This window comes from Pongo abelii, chromosome 5 (assembly GCF_028885655.2).
Source record: "Pongo abelii isolate AG06213 chromosome 5, NHGRI_mPonAbe1-v2.0_pri, whole genome shotgun sequence".
NCBI classification, from domain to species: Eukaryota; Metazoa; Chordata; class Mammalia; order Primates; family Hominidae; genus Pongo; species Pongo abelii.
The window spans coordinates 76,305,342-76,328,756 of NC_071990.2; the positions used below are offsets into that span (position 1 = coordinate 76,305,342).

Here is a 23,415-nt window from a genome sequence, read left to right on the forward strand (position 1 = left end):
ACTAGAAATATTTCAGAAGCTTATAATTTATCTCTTTCTTACAGAATACAGCAAAAACGACATGGTAGAGTAAAAACATGGACCCGGCACGTAGATATTTTTGAGAAGGATTTTATTTTTGTACCCCTTAATGAAGCGTGAGTAAGAATTTCCTTTAAAGGAAAATCTTTAAATCATGTAAATGATGGCAGTTTTTAAATAATGAGTATGAGGTGAAGAATTCATTTTAAAACATCTTTCTGAAATCTCTTGTATATATTCATATTTGTATTGCCTGTTTTACAAGAATTAATGCAGTTTCACAGTGAATCATGTAAGATATTGAATTTTACAGACAATAGACCAGATACCTTTCTAATCTCATTTTATTCATTAATGTCAAATAATACCATTGAAAAAAAATGGTGCTTATTGTCTAGCAAGTAACCTATAGAACTAAGTATTATTTTATACAAAAAGATGATTAGGTCACATAAAGGAATTGGAATCTTAAGTTTAAAATACACTTATTTTTTTAACCAGAAAGGAGAAATGATGGTTGGATTTATGCCATTTTTCAATTAAAAACCATGTGGACTACTTGAAGCAGTTTCTGAGTAAATGGAGGTGTTTAAAGATTTGTTATTATTCTTTCCCAATGACTAGATAGTAGTATTTTACAATTGAGACTTAAAAGTTTTTTGTATTTTATATTCTTTCGCTTTTCTATGCCCTCAATCCAAAGAACACCAGAAATAAACTTGTAGTCGGAAAACTTGGGTTTATTACTTGCATCAAGGAATAACACACACCATGGGACACTCTGGAGCCTCTCAATAAAAGGATGTTTCAAAGAACCTGTGACAGAATCTGGGCTTTCCTTGGGTGATATGGGGGAGGGTCTAAAGTAGTAGTGGTTTGCCTAGGTAAAGAAGTAGCATTCACTCATTAATAAAGAAGAAGAATGTTGGCTATTTTGTGGTTTCCAACTGTGACCTTATGTTTTTCTCTGCTTAGACAAATTATGATATGGCCCTACTTTCTCATTCTATCATGGTTGCAGAATATGCTTTCCTGGAGTTGGTATTCTATGAGCTTGTTTATGTCTAATAAGCCTAGCTGTGCCAAGCTAGCTTCTGAATTTTTTTTTTTTTTTTAACTTTTGTAGAGGTGAGGGTCTCACTGTGTTGCTCAGGCTGGTCTTGAACTCTTGGCCTCAAGCCATCCCCCCACCTCAGCCTCCCAAGTAGCTGGGATTATAGACATGAGCCACTGCTCCTAGCAAAGCTATATATTTTTAAATTCATATCATCATAGTAAAATTTAAAATAACATTTAAAACTAGTTAATTTCTTCATTCTCTTCAAAATAAGGTTTTGGCTGGGCGTGGTGGCTCACGCCTGTAATCCCAGCACTTTGAGAAGCTGAGGTGGGCGGATTACTTGAGGTCAGGGATTCAAGACCAACCTGGCCAACATGGCGAAACCTCGTCTCTGTTGAAAATACAAAAATTAGCTGGGCGTGTTGGTGCGTGCCTGTAATCCCAGCTACTCAGGAGGCTGAGGGGAGGATCTCCTGAACCCGGGAGGCAGAGGTTGCAGTGAGCCAAGATCATGCCCCTGCTCTCCAGCCTGGGCAGCAGAGTGAGACTCCATCTCAAAAAAAAAACAAAGAAAGAAAGAAAAGAAGGTTTCTTGACTGGGTACTAATTTGTCTTGTAAAGTAACATGTGAACAGCTTACTAGGTGAAAGGGAGGAAAGCCATTTGTCAGAAGTTAATTATAAAAATTTTAAATAGAAATATTATTTGATTATACACGATTTAGGAATAGAGGCACATCCCTCTTAGTCACTATACCTGTGCATGGAAGTTATTATCAGTGCTTCCAGTCATTTTAGTGAGAGGTAGAAAATGAACTCTGTAAGAGGGCTCTACCATTTGTAGATTTAAAAATAGCCTATAAATCAAGAGAGCTTGTTTTTGTTTTTGCTTTTTTTTTTTTTTTTTAAGAGACAAAGCTACAAATACTTATACGCCAATTATGTGTTAGATTGGCTGCCATATATATTTGTCATCTGTTTTGTTTTTATTTTTTCTGGTAGTACCAGTTTTTTTTTTTTCTTTCTTTCTTTCTTTTTTCTCGAGATAGGATCTCTGTCTGTCACCCAGGCTGGAATGTAGTAGCATGATGTCAGCTTACTGCAGCCTCAACCTCCCAGGCTTAAGTGATCCTCCGACCTCAGCCTCCTGAGTAGCTGGGACTATAGGTGCAAGCTACCACGCACGGCTAATTTTTGTATTTTTTATAGGATGGGGTTTTGCCATGCTGCCCAGGCTGGTCTCAAACTCCAGAGCCGAAGCGGTCCACCTGCCTTAGCCTCTCAAAGAGCTGGGATTACAGGCATGTGCCACTGTACCTGGCCCTAATTTTTTTCTTACGTTTCTAAGCTGTTTATTAAAAATTGTTATAGTAATTTCCAGAAACACAAATTTGATGTGTGGATCTAATCTATCTTAAGTAAAATTGCCTAGGTATTTTCTTTTGTTTTGTTTTGTATTTTAGAGACAGGGTCTCATTCTGTTGCCCAGGCTGGAGTACAGTGGTGCAATCATAGCTCACTGAAGCTTCAAACTCCTAGGCTTAAGAAATCCTCCTGCCTCAGCCTCCTGAGTACCTAAAACTACAGGCGCGTGCCACAGTCCCAGCTAATTTTTTTAATTTTTTTTGGAGACGAGGTCTAGCTGTGTTGCCCAGACTGGTCTCAAACTTCTGGCCTCAAGCAGTTCCCCCACCTCAGCCTCCCTTAGCACCAGGATTACAGGCATGAGCCACTGCGCCTGGCCAAAAGTCTGTGTTACCCTCTCTCCTGCTGTTAAAGTTAATGTAGCTGTTATTAAAAGGAATCATAACAGCAAAACCCTGGCTTAATGGAAGTAATTGTCTGATTCAGCTTTCTCTTCTTAGGCCAAAAAGCATTTTTCCTAGTTTTTAGGTGAGGAAATTTGTAGCTTAGCCACATTGGCATAGCTAAGAAATGTTAAGAACTGTGATAGGCTTTATTACAGCTGTAGGTTGAGAGTCACTGTATTATACTATATTTCATCAATTTTATTTTATTTATTTTGAGATGGGGTCTCACTCTGTCGCCCAGACTGGAGTGCAGTGGCACCATCTCGGCTCACTGCAACCTCCGCCTCCCAGGCTCAAGCTGTCCTCCCACCTCAGCTCCCAACCCCAGTAGCTTGGACCACAGGCACGTGCCATCACACCCAGCTAATATTTTGTGTTTTTGGTAGAGACGGGGTTTTGCCACGTTGCCCAGGCCAGTCTCCAACTCCTGAGCTCAAGCGATATGCCTGCCTCAACCTCCCAAAGTGTTGGGATTACAGGTGTGAGCCACTGTGCCCGGCATCATCAATTTTTAAAACACATTTTTTTCACATTGCAAAATGTCTAAAGTTGAGATGTGACTTTATAAATAAAATAAAATTAGCTATGTGTTAGAAGTGATGAAATGAGGAGATTGGTGTGTTAGCCTGATCTAAATCCATAGGGTACTAAGGAATAATAATGAACAGGAGAGAAGCAAGCTTTCATCCATCTGGCCTTTGCAATACTGAAGATGAAGCCAGCCAGCCTATGACAGCCATTTCTACTGAATGCTGTTTGATGAAGAGATAGATAGTGCTGTTTCTTAGTACTAACTTGGGTACTCTAATATTCTACAAAAATGAGAAAGTGGAATAATTTTTATCCATGGCAAGATAATTTGTTTTTCATCCAGCAAATATTTATTGAACACCCTACCATAGGACAAATATTATTGTGCTTGACCAATAAGCTCCCTGACATCTATAGCCTGTTCATTGTATCCCAACACAGCGCTGTGTCTAGCAAAAAATGAGTATTAGCCAGGACTGTACAGCTTCTTGATTGTGTTCTATACTCTACTGTTGGGAACAGTGATACCTGAATTATAAGCACCTACTTGATAGCTAGAACTCGCTACTAATACTTAAATTTTTGTGCAAGGTCTAGGTTAGATATGTTATTTCTTTTTAATGTATTAAATTTCAATATAGCATGAGATAAAATATTACTTATATACATATTTTTGATATTAAGCGTTTCCTATCTTAATAACATACAGTAACAGTAAAAAGAACAAAACAATATATGCAATTCTTAGAGAATGTTGAAAAATCATATGACCTAATTAGACTGTTGAAGACAGTTTAATCTTTTTTTTTTTTTTTTTTTTCTGGAGACGGAGTCTTTCACTCTGTCGCCCAGGGTGGAGTGCAGTGGCACAATCTCGGCTCACTGCAACCTCCGCCTCCCGGGTTCAAGCAATTCTCCTGCCTCAGCCTCCCGAGTAGCTGGGACTACAGGCGCACACTGCCACGCCCAGCTAATTTTCTGTATTTTAGTAGAGACGGGGTTTCACCGTGTTGCCCAGGCTGTTCTCGAACTCCTGAACTCAGGCAATCCACCCGCCTCGGCCTCCCGAAGTGCTAGGATTACACGCGTGAGCCACCACACCTGGCCGACAGTTTAATCTTTAAGATGGATAGTTTTCCATCTTTTTACATAAAGAGAAGGCAAAGGGGAATGACGAGTTGCAAAGTGGCATTACTTGCCAGAAAAAGCAATGAATTTTTCATTCCAAAAACAAGAAAGGGTTCAGGGATTGTTTGCAAAAGTAAATACAGGCTACATAATTTTAATACAAACTATGTTATTTTTGAAAAGACATTGTGTTCTGTTACTAAATCAGTGATCACATAAAACAAGCAGATTAATTTGAGAACTAAAAAAAAGTAGGCTTTTTTTTTTTTTTTTTGAGATGGAGTCTTGCTCTGTCACCCCTAAGCTGGAGTGCAGTGGCACAATCTCGGCTCACTGCAACCTCTGCCTCTTGGGTGCAAGTGATTCTCTTGCCTCAGCCTACCGAGTAGCTGGAATTACAGGTGCGCACCACTGCGCCTGGCTAATTTTTGTATTTTTAGTAGAGACAGGGTTTTACCATGTCGGCTAGGCTGGTCTCGAACTCCTGACCTCAGGTGATCCACCCGCCTCAGCCTCCCAAAGTGCTGGGATTACTGGCGTGAGCTACTGCACCCGGCCAGAATTAGGCATTTTAAATAAATTAATTGGCAAGAACTTTAGAAAAAAACATTTTAATTGATATGTATTGCCAAATACAATAAACTTTTCTAATAACATATTTAGTCATTTCATTTGTTTTTTGCAGTGCACACTGGTTTTTGGCTGTTGTTTGTTTCCCCGGTTTGGAAAAACCAAAGTATGAACCTAATCCTCATTACCATGAAAATGCTGTCATACAGAAATGTTCAACTGTAGAGGACAGTTGTATTTCTTCTTCAGCCAGTGAAATGGAGAGTTGTTCGCAAAACTCTTCTGCCAAGCCTGTAATTAAGAAGATGCTAAACAAAAAACATTGCATAGCTGTAATTGATTCCAATCCTGGGCAGGAAGAAAGTGACCCTCGTTATAAGAGAAACATATGCAGTGTAAAATACAGTGTGAAAAAAATAAATCATACTGCGAGTGAAAATGAAGAATTCAATAAAGGAGAATCTACATCCCAGAAAGTTGCTGATAGGACTAAAAGTGAGAATGGCCTACAGAATGAAGGTTTAAGTTCCACACATCATACAGGTATGTATCTAAATGTTTTGAAAGAATGAAAAAATTCAGAATAATCTGGATTTTTTAATAAACAGGATTAAGATCCTGTTTTTAAAAAAATCAGGTTAATGGCTGGGTGTGGTGGCTCACGCTTATAATCCCAGCACTTTGGGAGGCCAAGGCAGGAGGATCGCTTGAGGCCAGGAGTTTGAAACCAGCCTGGGCAACATAGCAAGACCCAATCTCCAAAAAAAAAAATAAATAGAAAATTTTTAAAGGATTTACTTATAACAATATAGTAACACAACTTACTTTTAATTTATACTGAGGTATAATTATAATAACATTCACTCATTTTATGAGTGTAGCTTGATGAACTTTGATAAATGTATATACATAGAGTCATGTAATCACTACTGCAATCAAAATTGAGAACCTGATCAGGGCACAGTGGCTCACGACTGTAATCCCAGCACTTTGAGAGGCCAAGATGGGCAGATCACTTGAGCTCAGAAGTTTGAAAATAGCCTGGGCAACATGGTAAAGCCCTGTCTCTACCAAAAATACAAAAACTTAGCCAGATGTGGTGGTGCACATCTGTGGTCCCAGCTGCTTAGGAGGTTGAGGAGGGAGGATCGCTTGAGCTCAGGGTGCTGAAGTTGCAGTGAGTGGAGATCGCACCACTGCGGTCCAGCCTGGGTGACAGAGTGAAACCCCATCTCAAAATTAAAAAACAAAAAAACTGAGAACTTTCCATCACTCAAAAAAAAATCCCCTTGTGCCCTTTTTGTAGTCTGTCTCTTCTGTCACCCCTAGGGTGCAATTTTGAAATTGTAGTACAAAGTTTACATTTTCCATTTATTGGAACTTGGATTTATTTTTATTTCATAGGAAATTTACAGTATTCAGCATTAACAGTAGTTGTGCAGTCTTAGATGTATAAGACAAATTAGATCTCAATTTACACATTGGTAAATTGAGATCAAATAGCCCAAGGCAGAAATTAAAGCTTTCTCTTCAAAATAATTGTGAACATTCCTGAAGGGGTGGCCTGCCCTTCCACACCTGTGGGTCTGTCTCATCAGGTGGGATGAGAGACTGAGAAAGAAATAAGACACAGAGACAAAGCATAGAGAAAGAACAGTGGGCCCAGGAGAACGGCACTCAACATATCAAGGACCTGTACCGGCACCGGTCTTTGAGTTCTCTCAGTTTTGATTGATTACTATTTTCACTATCTCAGCAAGAGGAATGCCGTAGGAGAGCAAGGTGATAATAGGGAGAAGGTCAGCAAGAAAACATGTGAGCAAAGGAATCTGTCACAATTAAGTTCAAGGGGAGGTACTATGCCTGGATGTGCACGTAGGCCAGATTTATGTTTCTTTCCACCCAAACATCTCAGTGGAGTAGAGAATAACAAAGGAGCATTGCTGCCAACATGTCTCGCCTCCCACCATAGGGCAGTTTTTCTCCTATCTCAGAATTGAACAAATGTACAATCGGGTTTTATACCGAGACATTCAGTTCCCAGGAGCAGGCAGGAGACAGTGGCCTTCCTCTATCTCAACTGCAAGAGGCTTTCCTCTTTTACTAATCCTTCTCAGCACAGACCCTTCACGGATGTCGGGCTGGGGGATGGTCAGGTCTTTCCCATCCCACGAGGCCATATTTCAGACTATCATATGGGGAGAAACCTTGGACAATAACCCGGCTTTCCAGGGCAGAGGTCCCTGCGGCTTTCTGCAGCGCATTGTGCCCCTGGTTTATCGAGACTAGAGAATGGTGATGACTTTTACCAAGCATACTGCTTGTAAACGTTTTGTTAACAAAGCACATCCTGCACAGCCCTAGATCCCTTAAACCTTGATTCCATACAACACATGTTTTTGTGAGCTCAAGGTTGGGGCAAAGAGGTTAGGGCAAAGTGGTTGGGACAAAGTTACAGCATCTCAGGGCAAAGCATTTGTTCAGGGTACAGGCCAAAATGGAGTTTCTTGTGTCTTCCCTTTCTACATAAACACAGTAACGGTCTGATCTCTCTTTCTTTTCCCTATACATTCCAATTAAAGCTTGGTTCTTCATTCCTCAGTCTCCTTCACTGTTTTCAGTGGGAAGAGGAGCACTGGTCCAATCTCTGCTTGTTTAAATCTCTCTTCAGCTCTAATAAATTGATTTTTGTCCTTGAGTCAGTTCTGTAGTTGTAGAACCTGTTAAATCTAGTTTTGGCCAGGTGTGGTGGCTCACGCCTGTAATCCCAGCACTTTGGGAGGCTGAGGCGGGTGGATCACTAGGGTCAGAAGTTTGAGACCAGCCTGACCAACGTGGTAAAACCCCATCTCTACTAAAAATACAAAAATTAGCTGGACGTGGTGGTGCCTGCCTGTAATCCTAGCTACTCAGGAGGCTGAGGCAGGAGAATCACTTGAACCCGGGGGCGGAGGTTGCAGTGAGCCAGGATTGCGCCACTGCACTTCAGTCTGGGCAACAGAGCGAGACTCCATCTCAAAAATAAATAAATAAATAAAATACTAGTTTCTGTTCAAATTCTTAAATTTGATATCAAGTCAATTGTATAATTTCCTCTCCAACCTACAAGTAAAATAATCCTCTCCATAAAAACCCATAACATGCTATAGTGTGTGCCTTGCAAACTTCTTAAACTGTGAATAGATCTAATACATTTTTCTTCTTTTTTTTAACATCTTGCTCATGGAACTAATGAATTTTCTTTGGATGAAAAATATTGGTATAGGACATAGAATAAATTATGTGAATTCAGAAAGAACCTATCAAAAACTGTGAATATGGAACATACTCCTGGTACTTATACCAGCTTATATTATTTTAGTGAGTTAGAAAGCTATCGTTGAGCTTTTTTTTTTTTTTTTTTTTTTTTTTTGAGATGGAGTCTTTCTTAATCACCCAGGCTGGAGTGCAGTGGCGTAATCTCGTCTCACTGCAACCACCCCTTCCCGGGTTCAAGAGATTGTCTTCTCTTGCCTCAGCCTCCCTAGTAGCTGGGATTACAGGTGCGCACCACCTCACCCGACCTGTTGAGCTCTTGTAAGAAATCTCCTGAGCAGGAAAATCTGGAGTAGATTAGTGGCTGCTTGGGGCTTTTGGGGGTGGGCAGGTGAGGTGGGTGGGAATGAAGGAAGAGAGTGATAGCTAAGTGGTATGGGGTTTCTTTTTGAGATGATGAAAAGGTTTAAAAATTGGTTGTGATGATGGCTGTGCATATACTAAAAAACATTAGATTGTATACTTTAAATGGCTGTATATGGTATGTGAATTACATTTTAGTGTGGCTTTTTTCAGTCTCCTTTTGACCAATAATGTTACATACTTTAATGTGAATTCAAATGAATTAAGTTACTTGACTTAAAGCAATGGGACAAAAGCCTAGGGCTTCATATACACAAACTCCAGAGATTTCTAGTGCCCTCACCTACAAATTAATTTTCTGGTCAAGTAAAAGCCAGTTAAATTTGAGTAAATAGCCTAAAAAATCCTAATGGAGGCCAAAGCCAAAAATAACTTGTTTTATGTAGTTTGCCTTCTTAATACTTGTTTATCCCATTTACTCATTTTTGAATTATAGTTTGTACATTTTTGTTTTGTTTTTAATATGTGTATACCATATCAACTATCTCTTCCTCTGAAACAAATGTTTCACAAAAAAATCACATACAGTGATTTCACATATAGGCAACAAGTGTTGACTACGTATGTCAGATAACAGGCTGTAGTAAATAAGTGGAAATTAGGTTTTTACAGTAAACTAGGGAAATAACAATGTGTGGAATCACTACTTTCACTTGCTGTTTTTTCACTTGACACCTTATGAAATATTGACTTGCCATGGTGCATGAAAAATGTGTACACTTAAACTCTAGAATCACACTCAACATCTTCACATGGTCTCCTTATATGAGAAGTTCTCAGGAACTGACACTGATTGAGAGAACCACTGATCAAGTCATCACCTCTCAGTTTACTCCAGATCACTTGTTTATGGGGGAATTGACTGCATCATTTAAGTTATTTTTCTCCTGTTTTTGAAAGGCATTTCTAGTTTAGTTTGTGTAAGGTAGATAGATATTTATATGACCACAGTTTACATAGGTAATGATTTGCTGCTAGAAGTAACCTGATTATAACTGACTGATTCTGAATTGCCTGAAGATTTTGGACAAATGTTATTCAAATATAGGTGTTTTAGCTTTAAACAGACTTAAAAATACAGATTTTTGGAAAAGATAAATTGAAGAGGTCATTATTTTTTTTCTTTCTTTTTTTTTTTTTTTTGATATAGGGTCTCACTCTGTTGCCCAGGCTGGAATGCAGTGGCACAATCAAAGCTCACTGAAGCCGCTACCTCCTGGACTCAAGCAGTCCTCCCAACTCGACCCCCTGAGTAGCTGGGACTATAGGCATGTGTCACCTGCCCGGCAAAATTTATTTTCTGTAGAGACAGGGGCTCACTTTGTTGCCCAGGCTGGTCTCAAACTTCTGTGTTCAAGCAGTCCTCCCATCTCAGCCTCCCAGAGTGTTGGGATTACAGATGTGAGCCACTGCGCTCAGCCCATAGTGCTTTTTTTTGTTGTGGTGGTGGATTTTTGTTCTTTTTTGAGACAGAGTCTCACTTTCATAGAAGAGTACAGCAATACAATCACAGTTCACTGCAGTCTCAACCTCCCAGGCTCAAGTGATCCTCCCACCTCAGCTTTCTGAGTAACTGGGACCACAGGTGCACACCACTACACCTGGCTGATTCTTTATTTTATTTTGTTTGTAGAGACAGGGTCTCACTATGTTGCCCAGATGATCCTTCTGAACTCAAGTGATCCTCCTGCCTCAGCCTCCCAAAGTGCTAGCTAGGATTACAGATGCTAGGCCACTGTACCCTGCCCCATAGTGTTTCATTGGTTTATTGGTTATTTTAAATAGTGTGCTTCCGAACACAACAGTTAGATTTCCGTATCTTTTCTCTTCTCCTTTTTTGAGACAGAGTCTTGCTCTGTCACCCAGGTTGGAGTACAGTGGCGCAGTCTTGGCTTACTGCAACCTCTGTTTCCCGGGTTCAAGCAATTCTCCTGTCTCAGCCTCTCAAGTAGCTGGGATTACAGGTGCATGCCACCATGCCCGGCTAGTTTTTGTATTTTTAGTAGAGACAGGGTTTCACCATGTTAGCCAGTCTGGATTATATATCTTTTCAGATTTTTGGCTTCCTTTTCATCCCATCTTGTTTATATTAATATCTTAACACCTTTTTAGTAACTTATACCAAAATTTATTTTATCCTGTCTACAATACCTAAAAGTCATGCTTTTCAAATTTTTGAAAGGAAAATAAATAAAAATCAGCTGGGCATAGTGGTGTGCACCTGTAATCCCAGCACTCTTGGGAGGCCAAAGCAGGAGGATGGCTTGAGCGTAGGAGTTCAAGGTTACAGCAAGTTATGATTGCATCACTGGACTCCACCTGGGCAAAAGAGTGAGAGAAATCCTGTCTCTTAAAAAAGTAAATAAGTGAGGCCAGGCACGGTGGCTCATGCCTTTAATCCCAGCACTTTGGGAGGCCGAGGCAGGTGGATCACTTGAGGACAGGAGTTCAAGACCAGCCTGGTCAACATGGCAAAACCCCATTTCTACTAAAAATACAAAAATGCCAGGCATGGTGGTATGTACCTGTAATCCCAGCTACTCAGTAGGCTGAGGCAGGAGAAATCACTTGAACCTGGGAGGCAGAGGTTGCAGTGAGCTGAGATTGTGCCACTGCACTCCAGCCTGGGCAACAGAGCAAGACCCCATCTCAAAAAATAAAAATAAATAAATAAATAAAATAAAAAATTGGTAGTAAATCTTACATTTCTTTGAAACATGTTGTGATTAGCTTCTTTCAGCAAAATAGTTGCTTATTATTTGTCTAAAAACAGACCGATTACTTACTTGTAGTTAATGTTCATTTTTGCCCTGAATTATGTAATTTTCCATGTTTTTGAAATTTTAATTATAAAATTATGCAGTTGCATTTTCTTTTATGTTCTATGACTTGCTGTTTCTGTTATTGGACATAGGTTATTTTCAGACTGTCATAGCTTTCATTACTAAAGATACCTGACTTGCCTAACACAAAAGTACTTATTTGTTTACACATATACATATGTATATGTATTTAAGTATATGTATACTTAATCATATAGCTGATACCTAGTTTTTAAATTTTAATGAATTTTAGCATCTGAGTAGTGGAAACAACTGTAATTGACATGTCAATCCAGGTTTTTAAAATAACTTACTTTATGTTTGTGATATTATACACTAAGGCAGGTTTTGTGTTCTTGACTATGTATCATTAATTAAGTACTAGCATTAATTTCAGCCTCATATACTATGAGTGATAGACATGGCCTTTTTTATTATGTAATGTTTCTTATTGATACAGATGGCTTAAGCAAAATCAGACTAAACTATAGCGATGAATCACCTGAAGCTGGTAAAATGCTTGAAGATGAACTCGTCGACTTCTCAGATCAGGATAACCAGGTAAAACTTAATGCTTGGCAAAAAGTTCTAATGTTTTATCTAATGAAAAGTTTTTCTTGCTGAACATGGCGGTGCACACCTGTAGTCCCAGTGACTTGGGAGGCTAAGGCAGAAAGATCTCTTGAGCCTAGGAGTTTGAGTTCAGCCTGGGCAACATAAGGAAACACCATCTCTTAAAAAAAAATGAAAAAAGGAAAAAGAAAAAATCTTACTTTATAAAGTAAAGCAATTTCTTCAACTAGTAATTTATCGTGGCTTCTGGATTTGGATCATATCTTAAAAAACAAATTCAGCTTTCAAGTCAGAAGTTGCCAGGATAAATGTATACATGCTGTTGTTGCTGCTACTGTGGTGTGGACTGAACTTTAATGTAATATTAATTAACCCACCCTAACTCAGCCACCACCACCAATACCTACCTTCCTCTTTCAAAGCATTTATGGGTCATACTTAACCTTTAACCTGACTTGATATTCAAGAAGCAAATGTTTAAACCTTCAGTTATATGGTACATGAGTACCAAAAATATTATATTGTTTTCCCATTTTTCCAGTTATTTTTTTTTCTCCTTCCTGATTTGATTTATATGTGTCATGGCAGAAGCAGATAATATTTAATTAAAGTTAATATAGATGAATTCTGACTTTTCCTTAGAGTCTCATTTGCCCTAATAAACAGTATGAACACCAAGAATAAAGTATATCTGTGAAAATACTTTACTTTTTAGCTTCTGTTAAAAGAGGATTTTATATTGAGAAAAGTTTATAAGAATCCAACAGCATACCATTTTGTTAATTCTCTGACCTTTCATTAATTGTTAGGACATACTGAGTTGTATAGTAGTGAAGATGGCTTTATACTGTACCATCTCTCCTTTTTGCTTAATCTTCCAGTGAACAAAAGGCATTTTAAGATATCTCTTGGTTTACAATGTATGGCAGCTAAATATAACTTTTCAATCCAACATATGTAGGAATTACATTCATGATTTATAATGAGCACTTAGGTACTTTTGGTTATAGCAGTTACCTGTGATGTGAACAAGCTAATGTAACTGCTTTATTATTACTATTATTCCTACTATTGATTATTCCATTCGTAACGTTGCCAGAAGCTTTCTCAAAGAACACCAATGACCAAAAAAGCCTTGTTTATTTTACATTCAAGAGAATCTACAGAATAAGGACTCAGTGTCCTTAAGTTAGCTTCTCTCAAGTGAGATGGATATGTGGGTTTCTCAAGGAAAACAGTGTTTCCAAAAACCCTTTAAATATTTCTGATGTGAAAACATTATTCATGTAAAATAACATGTTATTTTATATCGTATCGTGAAATAGCTGTCTTAGCCAACAAACTAAGTTTTTGTAAAAATAAACTAAAATCAGAGCAGTAATATTTGGTGGGAGAAGAATCAGTCATAATATATTCAGTCTTAAAGATTTATTCTAGATTGAGGAAATAGATGTAACAATTTGTTATAAACCTCTGGTAGTTTATTTTCCTTAAAATGTCAATGTTGTAGCATTAGATAATTGGAATTAAGTAACATACCACATCTCTAGTGTCTAATCACCTAAATAGAGAAAAAGTTTTGACAATCATTACAAATATTTTTGTCTCCAGTGTGCTATTTTGTTAGGTTATTAGTTATTTAGATTATGTATTTTCAATATTAACAGTAGGCTGTCTTTTATAGGATGATAGCAGTGATGATGGATTCCTCGCTGATGACAACTGCAATTCAGAAATAGGACAGTGGCATTTAAAGTCTACTATCTGTAAACAGTAAGCATTAACTGTGTATCTTGCAAACTACATAATTTTTATTTAAGTATGCTCATAAAATAAAACATAACAGGACAGTTTTTTTTTTTTAAATAAATACTTAAGCAAAACTCATAAGTGCTGTCAGAGTCAGTGAGGAAACTTGAGGCATGCTATCTAGGGATTAAAATGGGAAGAATGGGTAATCATTTCAGTCCTCCATTTGCCAGTTTCCCCAGCCTCTACATGCACATGTCCACACACAAATCTTTTGTTTTGTTTAAATTTTTTATGTGTATATTTTTTGAGACAGAGTCTTGCTCTGTCGCCCAGGCTGGAGTGCAGTGGCACGATCCCAGCTCACCACAACCTCCGCCTCCCAGGTTCAAGCGATTCTCATGCCTCGGCCTCAAGAATAGCTGGGACTACAGGTGCGTGCCACCATGCCTGGCTAAGTTTTGAATTTTTAGTAGAGATGGGGTTTTGCCATGTTGGCAAGACTGATCTCAAACTCCTGGCCTCAAGTGATCCGCCCCTCTCAGCCTCCCAAAGTGCTGGGATTACAGGTGTGACCCATCGCGCCCGGCCACAAGTTTTGATAGTGAACCACTATTCCTTTTTACCTACAGTGTTTTGGAGCAGAAATCACTATATATCAAAACAGTAACATGGGGTTGGAGTTTACACTGATTCCTTAGCTACTTTATGAAGGCTGTAGAGTAACCCAAGGCAGACGTAAGAGACATTTTCCAACTGAGAACTCCAAATAAGAGTGAGTCAGTTTTGATTTTCAGTAGTACATGTTTCTTCTGAGATGCTGAACTTCTTAGGTGAAGTATTACCTATTTCTAGGTTTAATCTCCTATGACTTTTTTTATAGAAAATGTTGACAGACACTCTATTAAGAGACTTTGAAAATGCATCATTCTACAGAAAAATAGAGACCTAGGGTAGTTAAAGAATCTGCTCCAAACTTTATAAAATTTTAGCAGGAAGAACCTAGATCACTTCCAGACACAGTGGGTCACACTTGTAATCCTAGCACTTTTGAAGGCCAAAGCAGGAGGATCGCATGAGGCCAGGAGTGCAAGACCAGCTTGGGCAACACAGTGAGATGCCATCTCTGGAAAAAGTTAAAAAAAAAAAAAAAAAAATAGCCAAGTGTGGTGGCTAAAAAATAACCTAGATTTTTTTTAACGTTTGAGGAATTTGGGCTCTACATTAGACTTCCTTACTTGAGTTTACAACATAACTTTACAGTATTAAAATACTGAAAGTTGAATCTTCAGCCATCAATATTTATATACAGAGTTATACGGAGTGTTATAGAGTGTTCTGAAGTGGAATCTTGAAAAAAAAATGTTCTAAACTAATTATTTCATGTGATGATTACCTGTTTTGTTATCTATAATAAGTTTTAGTTAAAAATGAGATTTTTGGCTGGGAGCACTTTGGAAGGCTAAGGTGGGCAGATAACTTGAGCCCAGGAGTTCTATACCAGCCTGGGCAACATGGAAAAACCCATCTCTACAAAAAAAATACAAAAATTAGCTGAGCGTGGTCACATATGCCTGTAGTTACAGCTCCTCAGGAGGCTGAGGTGGGAGGATCACCTGCGCTCAGGACATTAAGGCTGCAGTGAGCTGTTATTACGCCGCTTCACATGGTGACAGAGTGAGACCCTGCCTGAAAAAAATGGGCCGAGGTTGGGGGGATTATTTTCTTTATACTTTTTCATGGCCCTTCTTTTGTTGATTTTGGAATATGGGGATGTTCAAATTTTCAGAATTATTTTGACTTTTTACTAATTTTGAAGTACTTTTAGAAACCAACTACAGAATTTTAGTATAAAATATAGCTAAGGTACGGTTAATATTCTATAATTCAATATTTAATATATCCATAGATATTTAAGTATTATTAGATTATAAAGTTCATATGTGTCTATAGGGTTCATTTTTTTTCCCTCAGTAGTACTGAGTCATACAAAGGGGATTTTGAAGGTTTTAAATTTGGTTGTTTATAATATGCCACTTTTAATCCTTTTATGCCTTTGTAATATTATGAAGTATTCGACTTTTGGTCATTTTTACCCTGCAGACCTTGTATCCTACTTATGGACTCACTCCGAGGCCCTTCTCGGTCAAATGTTGTCAAAATTTTAAGAGAGTAAGTTCACACTTTATTTTGTATTCTGATGGGGATGAAGAACTATGTATATTTATATACGTGTGTATTCTTAATATATATGAATTATTGCAGGTATTTAGAAGTGGAATGGGAAGTTAAAAAAGGAAGCAAAAGAAGTTTTTCCAAAGATGTTATGAAGGGCTCTAATCCAAAAGTACCACAGCAAAACAACTTCAGTGACTGTGGTGTATATGTATTGCAGTATGTAGAGAGCTTTTTTGAGGTGGGTTTCAATTTGTTGGATCTGATATAATAAATAATAAAATAGTGCATTTCACTTTACCTTAGTAAAAAACACAATAAGCAAATATTTTAAAGAGTTTCAAAATTATTGTTTCAAAAATTATTCCATGGAGCAAAAACTTCTAAATGGAAGAACCTTCAAGGCATAAAAATAGTATATTTACAGTTCATCAAATCCAAGGCTTGTTGAGCTCATTCTATCACTGAACAATCAACCTGCCCTCTCTACTAGCTCTTTCCACCTTAAGAAATCTCTCCCATGATTCACACTGCCTCTTTAATCCTCTTTTCTCCTCTTCATAGATATATTTCTTAAGAAGTGTTTATATTCACTCTCTAATTCTACAGATTCTACTTCTCAAATCTCTAAAATCTGACTTTATCCTTACCCTTATGTTAAAATTGCTCTTGACTTTCCAGCACCCTTTGACAGTGTCAACCATTTCTTCCTCACTCTCTTGCTTTGACTTCAGAGGTACAGTACCACACATAACCTCTCTTGGATATTCTTTACAATGATCTTGACTCCTATCTTCATCCACCATACAGTGGATGACCACTAGGTTCTGTGAATTGTGTCATTTAATGTCAGATAGATTTACTTCTTTATCCTCGAGTGTCACTATTCTGAACTGCTATACCAATCTCTAACAGATTCCTATGCCTCCTGCCTTCTGTTTTTCATGGTTGTTTTCCAAAAACATAAACCTAATCCTGTTACTTTCGTGCTTTAAATCTTATAGTGGCTTCCTGTGGCTGTTGATTTACAGACCAAAATCTTTCACATGACTGACAAGCACCTATGTGATCTGACCCCCTATTTAAGCTTCTAGCCTCATTTTCCCACCATTTTCACTCTAGCTTTAATACAACAGCCAGCCACCTGAATGCCATTGTTTCGTGTTCTTTCTTGCCTCTAGGCCTTGATTCATATTTCCTAACCTGGAATACTTTTTTGTTGCTTCTGTCATACCTTGGCTGTCTAACATGTATTCATTCTTCAGGTCTTAGCCTAAACATCACTTCCTCTTGGAATTGCATAAAACCCCAGATATGTATTTTCACAGTACTCTATACTTCTGTCATAATACTTGCCATATTTCTTGTTTTAATTGTTGAATTACCTGTCTTTCTAAACTGGAGCTGGCAAACTTGTTAATAAAGTAGTAAATACATTAGGCTTTGCAACTGTACAGTCTCTGTTGCCTCTTAGTTCTGCTGTGGTCCAGTGAAAGCATCTGCAGACCGTATGTAAATGAGTTAGTATGGCTGTGTTCCAATAAAACTTTATTACAGAAACAGGCGGTGGGCAGAATTTGGTCCACTGGCAAACCCTGATCTAGACTATAAGATCTGTGATAGAAACTGTGTCTTGTATCTCCAATACCTAACACAGTACTTGGCATGTGATAGATAATACACAAATACATATTGAATGAGTTGTTGGGTTTTCTTATTTTTAACTTTGGAATGTTTCTGTGATTGAAATGAAAGGTTATTTATTACAGTTTTCTAATATGCATTTAATTGTTTTATTTTCAGAATCCAATTCTCAATTTTGAACTACCTATGAATTTGGCAAACTGGTTTCCTCCACCAAGAATGAGAACAAAAAGAGAAGAAATCCGAAACATAATTCTGAAGCTACAGGAAGATCAGAGCAAAGAGAAAAAAAAGCATAAGGACACTTACTCAACAGAAGCACCTTTAGGCGAAGGAACAGAACAATATGTCAATAGTATCTCAGACTGACCATTTCTGTTACTTGTCATTTCTACCTTCAGAAACTAAATGACTTTCAAATTTGGGTATAGACAATAAAGAACTGAAGTGCTCACTACTCAGTGATTTGGAAATTTTGATGCTTGTATAAATGTCACATAATTAATTTCCAAAGGCATATGTATTAAGTAAAAGTCTGTAAATATGTTAATGAGGCCAATTTTTCCAGCATTTATAATTATTTTTTTCACTTGTTAGGAAGCTTTTGTTATGTATTTTCTGTTAATAGTACCTAAAATTGCAACTTCTAAACACAAATAAAAAGAAAATATTTATAGGAGGAAATGATTAATTTGATATTCTTTAGTGAACTTGTTTAATTCCTCAGTGGGTGTGACATATTTCATGGGAATATTCAAATATCTATGGTAATATTTTGACCCTTTATATTTGTTCTAAAATAAGTCAAAATGTGAAAATAATATTAAATCTAAGATATTTTGAACTAAGCATCTTTATATGCTTGTGTAACAGGAACAAAGTAACAGCCTTTCAATTCATATACTGCCTTGTGTTCAGTGAACCCAAGAAATGTAATAAATATTTGTAATTTTACACAAATATTTAAGAGGAAAGAGTGTTAAGAGCAATTCAAAAAAGTAACCTTATACTACTAAAAAATAACTATTCTTGCATATATTATCATCAAATGCATTTTTGAAGACATCAAAGACTCAGGTTAAAACAATTTTGGTAAGTGCAGCTTGAATTTCAAATATCCCATGTTACCTTTCTCTATTACAGCTTAAAGTATGCTACAATCTGTGTCATATAGTTAATTGATAAGCATTTTTAATCTGTGTAAACACAGGAATTTAAATAGGAATTTACTATTTTTTTGTAAAGCTTTTGCTATTTTTTCATTGCTCATTTTGTTCTTATTATTTTGATAAAGTATCAGACTTTTTGCTTGAGTTTTTCAGTGTAAATTATTTTTTACATGTAAAAGTACTGTATTCAACCAGTTGCATAATACAGCAAAAATCTTTGAATTCCCCTTTAAAATAACTAAAATTTGAAGGTTTCCATGACAGATTTATAGCACATATAGGGATCTTGCATATATCTGCAGAAACTTCATTATTTTTCAAATGAAATGATGTATACTTCTTTCAAATGAACTTTGAGACTTGAAACATATTTTAGTCATTTTTTGTTAAATATTGAATTTTTAAATACACATATATCAAAAATAGTTGAGAATAAAAAGAAAGCCTAATAATCAGCAATTATTTTATTTTTAATTTGGCCATCTCTGACATTGCAGTCAATATCTTAGGGTATTTTCTTGAATTTAATAAAGTCCCATGGGTGGGTTCAGGGTGAATGGGAGTGTTAACAACAACCAAAAAATATCTATTGAGACACAATAGAGTCTCAGTAAGAGAAATATTAAAATGTAAGAAAGGTCACCATTAGTGATATCAATTGTAGTTTGTTACTTTGAACTATATTTCTGATTATCTCTTTATAGTAATAACTTAGAGCTGTTAGCTCAGATATCTTAATTAGCTCAGATATGAAAAACAAGTTTAATTTTATTACTTACTGAACATGGCAAAATGCTTTTCAATCTCTAATAAAACTGGGATAAAAAAATTGAAGTTGTTTTTTTAAAAACCTAATAGCAATAAGCAAAATTGGCATACGTAATTTTTTTTTAATGAACTATATTTTGTCAGAATCTGAAGGTACTGAAAAACTATTCTAAAATGCCTACTTGTTTTTATGTTAATTTGTAATGGTTACGTTTTGCACCCTTAGATAATGTTTGATAAGATAAAAATATAATTTATCCCTTGTACCAACTCAAGTCAATCAGATTTTAAGATGAAAAATACAGATTAATGTATGTCAGCTTTCTAGAGGTAGAATACTCAGCTATTTGATGGCATTTTTCCCACCCCATGTGAAATTTTATTTTTGGAAGTTATGCTAGTGACATTGCAATATGTATTGAAATCTTTGGAGGCTGCCAGGTTGAGCTTCAAAACTAGACTTGAGAATCTTTGGTGTGTATGCACATTCACTTGATAGTTGTGTACTCTATGTAGTTTAAAGTGGGATCAGCCTTTTAAAATGTGTTATTAGTACTTAGAAGTTGTGAAACAGAACTTACAGAGGTTTGTTATTAGACACTGAAACTGCATGACGAGTATCTGGTGTCTTAACTAATTAGATAGATCTGTTGTATTGGTTTTCTTGTTGGATAGAATAACAGTTAATCATTTTTAGAAGAGTTTTAGATTACTTGCCATAAAATTTGTATGTGTCTCAGCTCTTGTTGGTTTAGGAGCAGAGGTGGTGTTTAGTCCCTTCCCTTTAATGTTGCTGTGCTACTTCAGACAGCTGAAAACTTAATGGTATTATTTCAAGTTCACATAACCCTAAAAAAGGTTTTCTTTGTGTAGTAACTTGTGCTTAAACTTTTAGTCAATTAAATGTAGGAGGTTTTATTTGAAAACATAAAATGATTCTCTAAATTACATCTTGTTTTAAGCCACCAAAATGAATTCAGTAATTTTTCTTTAAAAACAATGATCTCTGAAAACTGTGAGACAATGTAAAAAGAATAAGTTTTAATTCCCCCAAAAGCAAAAATTGTACTTAAAATCTCTGACAATTCACTGAACAGGAATAATAAAGAACATATTTTAATATATAATATGACCAAGAGTTTGGTGGAGCAAAGCGACTGGAATATAACAATGGAAGGGAATACCTTGGTCAGAAGAAACAACTCTTAAGACTCAGTGTAGTGCTGTTTGTCTAGAAGAGATACAGATAACAAGGCTGCTCTTTAGATCACTGTAAGGACAAAAGGAGAGGGAGATTATTGTTAAGGTGAACTACAGGCTGTCTCGTCAAGTGGACGTAAGTAAATAGTTGAAGACCACCAAGTGCAGAGAGGCAAAACTAGGCTGTATCTACTAAGAAATGTGCTAAAATACTCCAACAGGGATTTCTGGTACATTTGTCATTTCCTACTTAGGAAGAAGAAAAAGGGTTATGAAAACTGCTATTCCAAAACTTACTACCTGTAGAGGGAGAATTGGCTGATTAAATGAAAGCAATGTGAATTATGGGGGAAAGTAGCCCAGCCCTACCATCTTAATTCTTAGAAGCCAGATCAAGGAATAATGCTAGCGTTTCCTAAAATACCATTAAGGAAACCAGAGTACAATGTACTTAGAGAAAGATGCCATCGACTCATGGCCTAAAATACTCATAAAAGTTAAAAGCATAGCAGTCTTTATAGTCTTCATTACAAATGATTATGGCTAAATTGTCCTTAGTGGACATGATTACAGTGAGAAGGATGGTACCCAAAATCAGGATTTTTTTTTTGTCTGAGACAGGGTCTCACTCTATCCACCAGGCTGGAGTACAGTGGCACAATCTTGGTTCACTGCAACTTCCACCTCCCTGGCTCAGGCGATTCTCCCACTTCAGCTTCCCGAGTAGCTGGGACTACAGGCACATGTCACAAAACTAGGATTTTTATCTAAATGTGTATTAAAATCATCCAAGGAGCTTTACAAACTATAAGAATTTCCCAGTTAGTTCTGGTGCACACCTCCTTGTGGCAAGCCACTGATTTGAAAGGATCAGTATTTGTCTTTGGTGGCTTTCTAGTTGCTGGTCCCAAAGGTAAGTGAGGGTTGTCTGCATTTTCTTCTCACCAGTGCTTTAAGATACGCTTTAAGTGCTTGCCTCAAATTCCCATTGAGAACTTGATTGAGGAGGTCGTGCTGTTCCTAAGCCTTGAGAAATTAAAGTACAAGCGGAGTATCTCTTATCTGAAATGCTTCAGACCAGAGGTGTTTCAGATTTTTTTGTATTTTAAAGTGTTTGTATTCATACTGTTGAGCATTCCAAATCTGAAATCTGAAATGCTCCAAGGAGCATTTCTTGTGTGTGTCGTATCAGTGCTCAAAATGTTTCAAATGTTCAGATTTGAGATGCTCAACCTATATTAAACTACTCATAGGTTAGAGACTGGCAAATGTCCTGATTTTCAAAGGGAAAAAGTAGATTCTGCAAATTATAAAGTAGTTCTTGATAAGACTCTAAGATGAATTATCAAAAGACTGGTTTATGAACTCCTATCGTGGGATCATGGGACCGCTAACAGCAAGTTTGTCATATATAATTTTTTTTTTTTTTTTTTTTTTGAGACCGAATCCTGCTCTATCACCCAGGCTGAAGCACAGTGGCACGATCTTGGCTCACTGCAGCCTCAAACTCCTGGGCTCAAGCAATGTTCCTGCCTTAGCCTCCTGAGTAGCTGGGACTACAGGTGTATGCCACCACACCTAGCTAATGTTTTTTTTTTTTTTTTTTTGTAGAGACCGGGTTTCATCATGTTGCCCAGGCTGGTCTCAAACTCCTGGATTCAAGTGATCCAACTGCCTCAGCCTCCCATAGTGCTGGGACTACAGGTGTGAGCCACTGCGCCCAGCCTGTTTAATATTTTTAATGGGATTCTGGACAAGCTAATGTGTAGAATGCAGATAGACCATGAATTCTCAAAGTGTGTTTGATAACTTTGTTTTCATAGAATAGATTATGTGGTCATTTAAATTTAGAAGACAGTTTAACCAGGTCTCCTCATGGGACTTCTTGGAGTCTTTAATAGGCTAATGTGCAGAACACAGCATTACTGTAGAATTTGGCCATATCCTCTCTCTCCTGGACTGGCTTTCTAAACCTTGATAAATGCTACCCATCAGAAGACATAGTTTCAACTATTGGGGGTGTTTGTGAACTGACCTTCGATAGAAGATGCTTTTAAAATTGATTTGAGGTTTTTTTTTTTTTTTACACTTTATTAATAGTTGGGTATATATATGATTTGGAAACTTGAAAATATGTGACCAGTGTCTTAGGGAAATGAAGTTTAATAAGGAGAATTTTTTCTTTAATCATGATGAAAATAACCATTATGAAAAAAATTACAAATATTTTTTATACAAGTGGATTATTCTAGAAAAAAAGCAAATTTAGTGATACTAATCTTTTGTAAGGTTATCAAATCCCCTAAATTCCTCATATACAAGTAGCAATTGTGTAAAAATATGAAAGTGAATTGAAAGGTTATCTTGAGGCTTTTCCTTCTGTTTATATCTGAACCACTTAACTGCTAGATTAAACACCCAACTTCCACTCAATTATCTTTTATTTTAGAATTAAACTGCAATAGACAAACTTTATACCTAGAAGCATTTTTTTCTTCTAAGGAAATCTGTGCGCCG

General features: G+C 36.9%; 1 protein-coding gene across 12 annotated transcripts in view; it reads left to right on the top strand.

Moving 5' to 3' along the window:
* SENP6 (SUMO specific peptidase 6) overlaps positions 1-18,445 on the top strand; it is a 113,484-nt gene extending 95,039 nt beyond the window's left edge. For all 12 annotated transcript variants that reach the window (XM_009242011.4, XM_063724873.1, XM_063724874.1 and 9 more), the window contains 7 exons: positions 45-137; positions 5,236-5,663; positions 12,081-12,181; positions 13,878-13,966; positions 16,046-16,114; positions 16,208-16,358; positions 17,921-18,445. In XM_009242011.4, coding sequence (XP_009240286.4) covers positions 45-137; positions 5,236-5,663; positions 12,081-12,181; positions 13,878-13,966; positions 16,046-16,114; positions 16,208-16,358; positions 17,921-18,130 — 1,141 coding nt within the window. In that variant the 3' untranslated portion in view covers positions 18,131-18,445. The remainder of the gene's footprint in view (positions 1-44; positions 138-5,235; positions 5,664-12,080; positions 12,182-13,877; positions 13,967-16,045; positions 16,115-16,207; positions 16,359-17,920) is intronic.
* Positions 18,446-23,415: the final 4,970 nt, after the last annotated feature.